Source organism: Bactrocera latifrons, unplaced genomic scaffold (assembly GCF_001853355.1).
Source record: "Bactrocera latifrons isolate USDA-ARS-PBARC rearing strain unplaced genomic scaffold, ASM185335v1 scaffold_27, whole genome shotgun sequence".
In the NCBI taxonomy this organism is placed as follows: Eukaryota; Metazoa; Arthropoda; class Insecta; order Diptera; family Tephritidae; genus Bactrocera; species Bactrocera latifrons.
Window position 1 is genome coordinate 1,558,402 of NW_017536296.1, and position 13,901 is coordinate 1,572,302.

The 13,901-nt window shown below is 33.9% G+C and overlaps 1 protein-coding gene across 5 annotated transcripts in view; it reads right to left on the reverse strand.

Annotated features, from left to right (window-relative positions):
• LOC108969945 (homeotic protein distal-less) overlaps positions 1–13,901 on the reverse strand; it is a gene marked incomplete at its 3' end in the record, with an annotated part of 96,018 nt that overhangs the window by 74,435 nt on the left and 7,682 nt on the right. For all 5 annotated transcript variants that reach the window (XM_018934990.1, XM_018934994.1, XM_018934991.1 and 2 more), the window contains 1 exon segment: positions 7,416–7,591. In XM_018934990.1, coding sequence (XP_018790535.1) covers positions 7,416–7,591 — 176 coding nt within the window.

Below are 13,901 nucleotides of genomic sequence, written 5' to 3' on the forward strand. Positions count from 1 at the left end.
TTTTTTAATTATAAACTTTTGTTTTCCTTACAAATTTTTTTAAATGAATAGTATTTAAATTAATAACTAAGTAAAAAACAAAATCTACCAAATTCTAATCCAATTCCAATTCTACCAAATCGCACATACATACGTGATAATTTTAAAAGATTTTAGACTGCAGTCCTTATCAAGGAACTTCTATCTACATATCCATAAAGGAATCACATCGACTTAGTAGCAACCAGTAGGATGCTGGAATTTAAGTCCATGCGATTCGCCGTGATATTGGAGAAGCCATTATAGACCGTAGGTTGCGTTGCAAGCATCTATATACTTTTATGATTTTCTCATAAACGCTAGCAAGAAAACCGTTGTTTATATCGGAAGTTTTTACAGACTCAATGGAAGGTAAATAGCTTAAATTTAAAAAGTTTTCAAGCAAAATATTCACAAATTAAACATGGTTCGAATGCTCTTTCACCAAATTTTTTTTTTACTTCAAATATGACTTGAATATGTTTACAAAAATGCGTTTTTGTCAATTTTCAAGACGGAGAATGCATCTTAGCTCCTTTTAAGAATTCATATAGCTTACTGAGCATTTTAAGTTTTAAAATTTATTTTTTGTATTAAGTTCTGTATTAATAAAAAAAATAGTGATCCAATATCGGATGAAATTTCATTTCCTGAACCACGCGAGGATTTGACTCGTCAATTGAGACTTCATTTGTTTGTTGACGAAACCGTTAGTGCAGAATTGGGACTCATCTGAGAAGATGATTTTCCAATGAACATGAGTATGTGAGTTTTTTGGAGAACTTGAATATGCGATATAATCTTGGACGAATTCCAAACTTTGTAGTAATTCTACCTTGAAAATTAATATATTATGAAAATAAATAGAGTTTTTAATTTTTTTTATTTAACTTTACATTAGAAACCCTTAAAAATCTTTGTAGGAAAAGTAAATATTTAGTTAAGTACTAACACTAAAATAAAAAACGTACGACGTCAAAAACTGCTCCTACGCCCACAACCACTCCCACCTGACAGCGTCAACAAGTCACGTCATAGATTTTAAATAGAGCTCTATATATAGGAACTACTGTGTTGACATACAAACGCATATGCGTATGTATATGTATACATATACTAGTAACTCATAATATAATAGTAACTCGCTTTACATTAGTATACATGCACATATAGTATATATTTGTATATACTTGAAAGATGTACTTGCACTCTATGTTTAAGTGGCTTTGTTAACGTTCACCGTCAAGGTTAATTATTTTGCGATTGCCAAATCGTCAATTCGTGTTGGCGGCAGCGACGATGACAATGACAATTGCGAATCTCACGCTGCCGCTGCTCATATTGTCGTTTGCTGTTGCTTTACTTTTTACAATTCATTGAAAACAAAGCAATTTCAATGTCTGACTGCTGGTGATGTATTTATTTACATATAATACATATTGACAAACATACAAAAATTGCAAGTACATTTGAGGCAGCAAAAAAGTGGCCGAAAACAAAGATAAATCTTCAAAAAAAAAAAAAGAAAAAAACTCCGATAAAATAAAAGCGACGGCAAAACTGCTCAACCATGTAAAAATCATGCGCTTTTATTGATGGGAGCAAAAATACACATATTCATGCATACTTGTATGTATTTTCAATTGAAAAGAGTACATAAACGTATATACAAAAATTGCAGTAAAAAGTTCGATTATTTTTACAGACACACAAACATGTTTTTCTAACAGCGTCAAATAACTAAATGAAAATTCAAAAAAAAAATTAAAAAAAAAACACAAAATAGTTAAAAGTAAAAATGTCACAGTCAAGCGCGCAATTATGTCACCGCAAAAAACGTGCCACATTTCTAACTACTGTTGCACACGAAAAATAGGTAAAGAATTAAAACACGCCTGACACATGTGTTGAAACACACACACGAATCTTGATGACGCCAAAAAAAAAAAAAACCTGAAACAAACCGTAAACGCCGCTGGTAAAGATGAATCGTTTGCATATAATCGTCATGAATTCATCTTTCCACTTGAAAGCGCAGCCAATGGACAGCGCACAGCCGCAGCCATAGCCGTTCAGTAGTTTCAATGTTTAGAAGGACGCATTTACCTATATGGTTATCATAAATATACCCAAATATATAAATATTATTAATTACAAATGGTTAGGAAAATGTAACGCATGACTTCAATGCCGATCAGTCGGACACTAAACGATCGATTAGAATTATTTGTTGACATTATGGTTAGCATTCTCGACAACAGCAATAATAACATACAAAATTCAAACGTTTCAAGAAAATATGGTATGCAAAACAGCAGGTGCACTGATAATTCTTTAACCAAATTCGAGGTTGAATTGGTATTTTTGGAAAAATTATATTAGGTTCGCATAAAAGCTGTGGAGAATGCTACATGTATCCCTAACACACGGAACTAAGCGGAAAACTCTCAAAGAATCAATGAAGAATGCCACGCTGTATTATCTTGGTACAAACCCCAAGAGTTTTCATCCCATATTTCCTGCCTCTTCTTACGAAGAGATTCACGCAGACGACGCATAGCACTCAAATAGTATTCCTGTTTGCCAATTTGGCCGATCGGAAGGAGTTCTGAAAACACCACATCACGATAATCGAAGAAAATTCTTAACATAACATTGATTTTTGCTTCGACGTGGTTTTTTCGGCTTCGGTTCATCTCTGCCACGACATTCGGCCGATTGATCGTCTGTTTTCGGGTCGTAAGCATAGATCCAACACTTATCGGCAATATTAATACGTTTCGTGACAGCCTAGCAGTCCGAAAGACGTTTGTTCATACCAACCTAGTAAAACAACATTTCGACGAATGGGTTTTCGGGCGAAATTTAAATTGAAATGTCAAACTTGTCCGACAGTTTTTGAGTTACCGATCAGAAACTTTGCACACGAGTTTTCCGCTTCTATGATGACACTTATTGCTCAGAACCATCGATATCGGATCACTATACGACAAAGCTGCAATACAAACTCTCCTATCAAAATCTAGTCTCTGTATGGAAAACTTTCGTATTTGATGAGGTATCTTCATAAAATTTGTCAGGGATTAGTTTTCCAGGCAAAGGTACAAACACCGAACAAATTGTTCACCTCTGACCGCTATAGCATATAGCTGTCATACAAACTGAATGATCGGAATCACGTACTTCTATGGAAAATTTATTAATTTAAAAAGATATCTTAACGGAATTCCACATTTCCTTGGTCTCTATTATCTACATAAGAAATATGGAAATTATTTTCAGCATTTCAGTTGCATTACTACTTCTTGTAGTTCCCATTATTTTTCAATCGAACTCAGTTCTAGTGATTAATTATTTATAATGTGGGCATATGATATATTTTATAAAATAAACTACCTACTTCGGCATTATTTGTTTTTCCTTTCAGTAATCATTATCCACTAGGTTTTGAACTCCCTTAAAAATAAATTTCAACTTTCTTTAAACGTTTTGAGTTCATTTTAATTTTTTACTTCAAGCTTTAAGTTCCACAATTGATTTAAGAGCCTTATGGAAAGTGTTTGCGTCGACTGTCATTTCGCTGCAAATGGTCTGACACCCACAACAACAACAAGCCCATAAGACGATACGCTGGCACTTCGCAAAAACCGAAAAGCCTCCGATTCGCAAAAGGCAGCAACTATTTTGGAACATTTTTTTTTTTTTCATCAAACTTTATTTAAAATTATTCCACAAACAACTCCACAACTGCATGCTAAGTACATGTGCCTATGTATATACATATGTGTATTTACAGTGCGTTAAAAAAGTACTGCACGGCACACTACTTGGGCATAATAATGAGTGAACTCTTGTCACTCGATGGGCGCGAATTTAATTGAGAATCAGCAGCTGAGGCAAATGAAGTCGAGGCGACTTACGAACACGTAAAATAACACCAAATCCGGAGACAACGCGCTGGTGAGACATTCTTTTTTGCAACGCCTGACGTTGTAGAGGCCGCAAGAAATTAAATCAGCGCAGTGTTAGGTCGTTGGCGGGACGAAAGGTGCTTTACATTTCTTTACTTTTCAGTTTTGGATTTTGTTTTGCGAAGACATCGAAGATTAAAACTGTTGAGTTGCTGTGTGTATTTCACGCGGTGTAAATGGACGTTTTGCTTACATTCGTCGGAGTTGTTTTTCGTGCGTTATTCACGCTCATGTTTGGCGTCAACTTTAATTCACTTGATGATCGCTTTTTATTGTCACAGGGCGCGCACTCAAACAGTCACCCGCCAGCAGCAGCTGAAGGTGCTTGGCAATATCACAGTGATTGAATGAATTGTTGCAGTTGTTAGTATAGTTGTTGTTGTGTTAGTTGTTATTGTTCATATTATATTATTGTTGTTTCTACTATTGTTGTTGTTTCTACCATTGTTGTTATTAATATTGTTTTTACGATTGTTTTTATGGTTTTTATTGTTATTGTTGTTGTTGCTGTTTTTGTTTGTTGTGTTCTTCAGGCATATTATGTTATTGCTGAGCCTTGCAACTCTTCACATTTCGAGTGCGAGACAAGCGTTGGACTAAATGGTACTAAGTCCCAGCTTTTTATAACTCCAACGGGGGTTTTTTAACAACAAATGTGTATAAAGCAACAAAAAAGTATTGAACGATCGAAAATACATTGTCAGCTGTCACTTTAAGAGCTCAGAAGAAAAGAAGGTCCCACTTTATCTGAAATTTCGATTATTGAATTAGACCGATGAACTAAAACTTTAGCAACAAAACAGTTCAAATAAAGGATATATGAAAGGTGAGCGCCATAGCAGCAGATAATAGTTTGGGTAAAAGGGAGCATAAGCGACAATGGCCGCGCGATTAACCGATCTATTAACACAATTGCTGCCACCATTTTTTGGGTTCGAAAAGTAGACATGAATGCGAGTATATAAACATGATACACATATGTATACATTCATACAAATATATATATTTACAAACATCCATACACCCAACACATAAAAACGGCATGGGAATAAAACTGATATGTCCATATCGGTATAGGAGGGCGAAGAAAAAGCAACACATTCGGGAACCCTAAATAATAAACAGCAGCGCATTCCCTGAAAATGTCAACACAAAGTTTCAATGCGAGAGTCCCATTGGGCCGCGGTCACTGCTGCCACACACTCAGCCGCACACATATTTAGTTGCGTACAGACGTAAGTGTGCATACACGTGTACATACATATGTATATCGCCATCGATCATTAGGCATGCAAACATGTTTACACACAAATAAATGCATTGCTAATGTCAGGTCAAAACAAAAAACAACAACACATTGTATAAAGTGTCCTTTACACTATTCGAAAAAACAACTCATACATTTGAGATAAAAATCTTGTTTGTCCTTTTGCGAGTGTCGCAGTGACAAGAAACACACAACAACACCAAACCGAAGACAAGCGGACACAAAAACCTTATAAATTTAATAAAAGTTCAGCTCACAAAAGGGCGCTGAAATTGAAACTCACGTGACATATTTGTGTGGCGGTTGASAATATTACATAGAAATATACAAGCTAACGTACACATTTGGTAGCTATTCAATGTAGTATAGAAATGTAGTTTACACAAAAAATGCACGTACAGTGGGCACTTGATTAGAGCAAAACCTTGGCTTGTTTAGTTTAAGGTAATGTTATGGCTATTAAGGGTGATTTGCTGTTCAATAGCTGTAGCTCGCTTTTTCTACATAATTTCAAAGAAATAGTTGATAAGACTATTGACCAACATATCAACGGCTTTTTGYATATATTAAGTACTCAAAAGAATCTATTAACTATCAAAGACGATAGTGTAAACCTTCATTTTTCAAACATTTTTGATTGAGTACYTGAAGAGAAATGATCAAGTCACTATAAACTTTCTTCATACAGTTCTAAAGGATTTTTCAATAAAAGCACTACAAAAAAAAAAGGTTTGGGATATCAATGAAATTCTTTATTCCTGTGACAGTACATTCGATGCCATTACCAATTGGTCACTACGAGGACGCTTGCAGAAGTCCAGACGCTGAACCCACTTTTCGAAGGTTTTCAAGTATAGATCGGTCAATACTGCTGCAATTTCACTTTCGATTTTCGTACGAATTTCATCAATCGTCACTGGCTTGTTGGCATAGACCAAAGACTTGACGTAACCTCACCTCAATAGTCTAACTGCGTCAAATCGCATGACCGAGGCGGCCAATTGACTGTACCATTTCGTGASATAGCACGTGMATCAAACTTAGTGATTGTGACATTCGCTGTGTGGCTTGTGGCGTCGTTCTATTGAAACCACATACAAGTCCKTAGCATCCGATTCGGGTCAAAAATATTCAGTTATCAATGAGCGATAGCGATTCCCACTCACAGTAACTAGCCGGTCTTGATCATCACGGAAGAAGTACGGCCAAATRACGCCATCCGTCCAYAAACCTCACCAARCCGTAATTTTTTCGGKATGCACAGGCACTTCTTTGCCCCACTGGCATGAGAACATTTTGTACTATGCCTATGGATTCAAATTTTTCCACTAGACCCTCAATTGTTGGTGTGACGGAACGATTATGACGACCATAAATTGTACGTAGCGGGAAAAAATATGGCGTCATTTGCTGTCCCTATCGATCTACTTTTGTAGCGTCCCTATTGAAAACCTCGTTATATCAAATTATTTAAAATTTATTTAACAGAACAACAAAAATTAGAATGCAATAACTTCAAATAACTATTTTTTTACTAAGTTAGATTTTTAGTAAGCAATAGGTAGCGACTACCAGGTACCTACTGTATATACCATAAACTCATAAACCGAAATATATGTACATATATACGCATGCATATGCATATTTCTACGTAAATATTTATGAATAAATGAAGGTTCGCATATAAATCGCTTGCAATTGTCACCCGACTGCAGCGGGCGCTCCCAGCGGAGCGTTGGAAAAATATTAAAATTTCACAGGAACCCATGGCATGCCAGCCGCTCAATTTGTAGCTTTATTGCGCTAGCAGCGGTCAATTGGTCGTTTTAAGTTCTACCAAAATGGCGATTTTTCGAACACATTTCTGTCTAGCTATCTCTTTATCTAGCTGTATCTCTAGCGGCTAAGCTTATTTGTTTGACTAAGTTAATATGTATTTGCTTATTTGCGTTTGCTATTGTTTGCTGTTGGGCCAGCGCCACTCAATATTTGTTTATATGTCGATAATAGGGGATTTTTTACTTCTCTATATACATATATGTATGTATTCAGTACTTTTAATGTAGCCACTATTTTTACTAGCACAACTTAATAGTTACTGTTTGTAGCACTTTTCAGCTTTATCATATGTATATTGAGATATCTTGTTTGAAACTTACCATCCTTTGGTGGACTCGAACAGGGCGGCGCATAGCTGCCTAGATGATAGCCGGAATATGAGTTTTGATGCATAGGCGGGAATGGGTAACCTAAGCCGCTGCGTGGACTTGGAAATCCAGAATCTTGTCCACCTTGTGGTCCGAAATGTTGATAACCACCGCGTATGCCGCCGTAACTGTAAAATGGAAATATAAAATTTAGAAACGTTTTGAAATTTTTTAAACATTTATTTTAAGTTGTATAACATTTGAACTATCTAAACTATGATATTATAGGTTATTTTATTTAAAGATCGTGCCTGAATACAGAAATATTAATTTTTAACATTTTTTTGCAAAGTAGAAATCTTAAAACAAATTATATTTGGTTTAAAATTGTTTTTCAAAGTTGTAAGTGTGTCGATCTTATCAAAAATAATGTTTGTAGAGAAAACTCCAATTGCGTCTTGTATTTATCTCTGTTCCCAGAAATTAAATTTAAAGCAGTCAAAAATATATTTTTCGACTATATTATACACCTCTTAAAAAAATATATATTTTTTTTGATCAATTCATAAAAGTTATGAGAATACAATTCCAAAATAAATCGACCATATTTTTTGGAGAAAAGTATTGATAAGTCTTCAAGTGTTCTTTGAAAGAAATAACGCTCGCGCCTGTAAGGATTTACATCAGCTTTTCATAGCGTCTTCAGATTATAAAACAAATTATAAGAATAAGAATGAAAAATAATTAATTTAATTAAATAAAATAAAAAAAACTCATTTTAACGATTGGAGACTACAAACTTATCTACCTCTTGAGACCTTTACTGCCGATGAAATAAATTCCCAATGATTTCACAAACAAATGAGTTACATCAGCATTGCAAAGTCTATTTAAAAGATATATATATATCGTTATGATAATTCCGACGGCAACTCGAAATAGAGAAACCTTTTTTAGAACCCTAATATTTTTAGAAGGTTAAGATAAAATACTTTGTAAAAACTCAGTTGGTTTTGATTTTACTATGTAATTTTGAAAAAAATATATTTGTATCATTAAAAAATTTTCAAAACAAAAATATCCGAAATCATACATTGTGAAAAAAAGTACACGGTAATTTGTAAATAAAACGCAGGAAAAAAAAAACAATTCTTCTGCAGTGGTCAGTAGGGTAATCCGGAATGTTTTTTAAAGATTTTTTTTCATAAAAATTTTTATTCTTCAATAGAACTTTTCTCACATATCATGAAGTACTACATCGTGGAATGTATAAACAATTTTTTTCGGAATTTTTTTATGACATATGTCGGAGAAATGGTTGGGTGAATGAGATACGTATTTTTACTGGCGGACACGATTTCTCATGTTTGGATTATCTGAAACACAAAAGCCCAATTTATTATTAAAAACTACATGAATTGTTATCGTCCCTACTAGAATCATGAAGAAATGTTGATAAATAAAAAACTAATTAATTAGTTAATTTTTTTTTAATTTTTCCCAATGGTTTTTTTACATACATTTTGTCTTAACATTGTCACTAAATTATAAAAAATTATGAATCTAGTAGGGACCATAGCCTGGCGTTTTGTGAACATTTAAAAAAAAAAATAACCAAATCAGTTGAGTAGTTCAACCGGAATAATGTCCGCCAGTTTAAAAAAAAAAGTGCTCCGAACGTCCAGCGATATTATTATTTTTGGGCCTTTTTCGAAACCTTCCAATGGTTGCTACATTATTTCTAAGGGTATAAGCGAACAGAAACTGCAAAAAAAAAAATTTAAAATTTAAAAACAAAATTACTGACTCCATAAATATATATTTTTTAATCCCCAACGTAATGTAATACACTTGTGCCAACGATTTTCTAGTCCCAGAAACACTTTTCATAAGCCTAAGGGATGGCCTTCAGCTCCTTCAGGGAATGTTGTTTTATCTCTTCGATCGTCTGAAAACGGGTTCCACGAAGCACAACAATGAGCATCACTTTGATTTTTGAGCGGCTATTGCGTGGTTTTTTTCTTTCGGCTCGTTTCTTCCCCTCCATTCCGACGATTGTAGACTTATTTGCATGTCAAACTCATAAACCCATATCTGAACGGCAGTTATAAGGCCCTTCACGAATGTAGGATCGGAATTCGCAAACTAAGCATGTCCTAAAAAACTTGATTACGGTACTGCTTTTGAAAAAAATTCAACTTTATCCATCCAAATCATTTGAAAAAAGTCTTGAAGGGCTTTCTTGACATCTATCTACCACTTGTCTGACGATTTTCAAACCTCATATCCTTCACTTTTTTAATATTTTCATCAGATGACGAGGTTGAAGATCGTCCAGAGCGAGGCAACGATAGCGAAATAAAGATCTCTTGACCGTCTTTGAAAGCTTTGTACCACTCGTAGGCTTGCGTTTTTGATAAAACTGAATCACCGTAAACTTTTTACAACATTTGCAATGATTCCGCACACGATTTTTGGTTAGAAGTACAAAATTTGAAACAAATTCTTTGTTCGATATTTTTAGCCATTGTAAAAGTCGCAACACACTACAGAGGAGTACCAACTAAAGCAGCTGCTGTCAACAAACTGGTTGGCAGATCCTGCTCATATTTGGTATAGAAATTAAAGACAGTCCTACCAACTTAGCAATTACATTTTTTGAAATATGATTTACACAGGGAATTTAATTACAATCTCCGGGTGCTTTTTTGTCAAAATGTATATAAAAACTGTTGAACACTATTTTAAGTTCTTACTACGATTCAAATTTTTATTAAAAATTTTGCGCATTTAAATTTTAATAATTTGGTGCCAAATACAAAATGTCGACTGCTTTTCTTACTCAACTTGTTCTAAGGCGTGGCGACACGGCAGTAAAGAATTCAGCTGTCAACAAAGCGAAAATTACATGTAAAGTTATACAAACGCGAATCAAAGCAAACATTTTTTAAAAATATAACTGTGCGCGTCAACAGTTTGTTTGCTGCTTCAATCGGAATATAAACTGAAATACGTATGTATGTATGATACTTACATATATAATACTATTTTATGTGCTAGGGAGTATGCTTTTTTCGTACTTTTATCGAATTGTCATACCACCGAAAGCTTTGAATAACATTTATATACTAGTAAAAAATAATAAATTCTGAGAAGTAGAAATATTCGGAACTTCTGGCAATTTGCATGACAAGTACACCAAGGATAATCGGTAATCCTTGGGGTACATTTACATTGTTGTCATGCAAATGGCGACTGCCGAAGTTCTTAACTGTCTAAAAACGTTTAGTGGGTACTTTAGAAAAAAAAAAACAAAAAAAAAATTAAAAAAATAAAAAAATAGACACAATTAATTTTGTAAAAATTACCAAAAACATATAATAAATAAACAAAAAAATTAATTTCCGCTGCGCACATGTTAGCAGGGTACAAATAAAGAAGTTTTCGTTGCCAAAACTTGATGTTGAGCTGTCACTTTGTAAGGAAGCTACATGCTTTAGTAGTCTGATCTTAACTTCGGAGTTTGTACGTTTGCATTGCGTAATAATTCGTGCCAAACCTGGTCAAATAAAAAAGTTTTCTTTACAAGGCCATACAGTTGATCTTTCAGTTTATATGGCAGTCATATGCTATAGTAGCTCGATCTGGAAAATTTCTACAGATATCTCAGCTTCAGTTTAGAAAACAATTTGTGTCAAGTTTCGTGAATATATCTTGGCAAATTAAAAAGTTTTTCCTAAAAGGTTTTAAGTTTGAACGTTCAGTTTGTATGGCAGCTATACGTTATAGTAGTACAATCTAGAAAATTTCTGCACATATTATTACTTTGGCTTAGGCAATTACGCATGCCAAATTTCATGAAAATATCTTGTCAAATAAAAAAGTTTTTCATACAAAATTTTAGTTTTGATCGACTGGTTTGTATGGCAGCTATATGTTATAATGATCCTATATCTGCAGTTACGATAAATAAGCGGCTACTTGGTAAGAAGAGAATGCGTGCAAAATTTCAGAACGATATCTCAATATCTGAAGGACTAGATCGCGTATACTGACAGACCAGCTTTCACGACAGCCGAGCCGCGAAGCAATTGAAAAAAAAAAATATTTCCAATCGAATATATAAACTTATAAGAAAGAATGAATTTTCAATAAGAATTATATTTATTTGCTTTTCGCTGATTTTAAAATTGTAAACAATAAACTGTTTTATAGTAAACTACACAAACTTTTGTTTCGTCGTGTCATTTGAATATTGAACATTTCGTATAAGCAACATTTACATGTGTATATAAATATATATAGAAATATGAAAATGTATACAAAAAGTTGTACATTTTTACTTATAAATTCATGCATAATTTAGCAAGCAACTGAAAAACTTTATTATGACTTCATCAAGCTGCTTCTAAGCGACATTTTCACAAGCCTGCACGCTTGATTGATTGTCTACCAACAAAAGTTAGACTGTGATTGTAGCGAGAAATCAATGCGTTTAAAACATAAAACAAACTTTTGTATAGTCGCAAAGGTTTCACATATTTACTTTTATGTCCTTTCCAACTTGTCAACTTTCGACTTCGCATTTGCTACTTAGTCCGTTTATGAATTAGTAAATATTGTGCTAACACCTCGCATACATAAAACAATTGTGGGCGTGCCGAAAAAAAAACTTCGCTTTACAAATAACAGGGTGCCGCAGCTAGAAACGCTTACACGAAAACGTGAAACACTTGAGTTGACCACAAGAAATTCTCAGCACCATTTGGCGCCCGCGCCGCAGACAAACAGATTGAGCACAGGTGGCGTTTGTTGCTGTGGTTTTCGGTTGTGTACGCCTTGCGAGGCATGCAAATGGCGTATATGTTGTAAATAAAAAATATGTGAATGTAAATATTCAAAAGAAAAATAAAAATAAAAAATAAAAATGGCCGCTAAGCAGTTGGAAAAATAAATGTTGAAATCGAAAACAATAAAACGGCGCTGAGTTTGAAAAGAAACAGCCAACAGCAGCAATGAGCGGCAAAACTTCAAGTCGCACACATGGCAGTCGAAACTATAAAACTTGAGTGGCATATATAGATACATATATGTACATATGTATTAATACATTTTTATATACACAAATTTTCATACGTATATATAAATATTATATACATACATATGTGTATACATTTATATATATGGACATATTTATATATAGCCAAAAGTATATAAAACCGCATGAGGTCATTAATTTTCGTTTGCTCGCATGTTTAGTTTATTGATTTGACGCTTTTTGGCTTGCCATTCTGACGTCTCGCGTAATGACGATTTACAAGCACACATATATAAATAATCACACACATATATTTGTGAACTCATGTATATATAGTTATATATACAACACATTTACACTCTTGCGCCATTACAATGGCAGCGCGTCATTTGAGTCCTGTTTGTTGTTTGCGCTGTCCTTAGGCTCTTTGCCTTTTGGCGCTGACAATAGTTTTTTTTTAATACTCTTCCGTTTTATGGTCAGTTTGGTGCGATTTTCATTTATGTTTCCCAAAAAGTAAATTATGAAAACACGGAAACGGAAGCGACTACCATGCAATAGTGACGCACACGCACACAAATGGCCGTGATGTGTACACATATGTATGTATGTATGTTTTTATGTATTAATGAGGCATCTGCTGGTAGTTTAGCTATACTTTTAAGTCTTTACACAAACGGTAAGGGACTGAACTGTTCACTATTATATGACGATATGTATTAATATATAAATACAACATCGCTTGTTGGACAACCTGATTCGCACCCGACCCGAAACCACAAAATGTCTGCTTTTCTGCACATTAATGCTTAACCCCCCTAATATTTTTTAAATGCTCAGGTTTACAAAAAAGTTGTTGTAAACCTTTTTTCATTCAATTTCCTACAAAGTCCAAAAACAAAATATTTTTTCAAGTACTAGTTGAAAGCGAGATACACATTTTTCTACAAAGAAAATAATAGAAAACCGTTAAAATCCGTTAAGCGGAGCACCTTTCAGATACAATCAAGAGTTCATACTTGGCTAGCCTTTCATAGAGGTGTCTATCAACTAATTTTTCAAAGTACCAAGCGCAAAACAATATTCGTTGAAACCAACCACCCACCCTAATGCACATGCCATATATAGTGAATATCATAAATATGAATATCATAAAGCAATATAAAATGTGTATTGTCTTTATATGGGTCCATAACATCTTTATTTATATTGTTGCCTTGTGGTGTGTAATAAAATTTTATTATGTTTATGTTCATTAATCGATTTCACTGCATCTGAGGGTGTTTTAGTAACCTTTTTTTATTTTTGCAAAGTGCAAGAATAGCAAGAAGACTAAGCACTCCGACGCCAACAAAGGCACTTCACATAAACTTGTTTTATTAGCAAATTAAATTTTCATAAAAATATTTTTTTTTTTTTTTTTTTGATTTGTAAATAAAAATTTTAACTTCACTTATTTA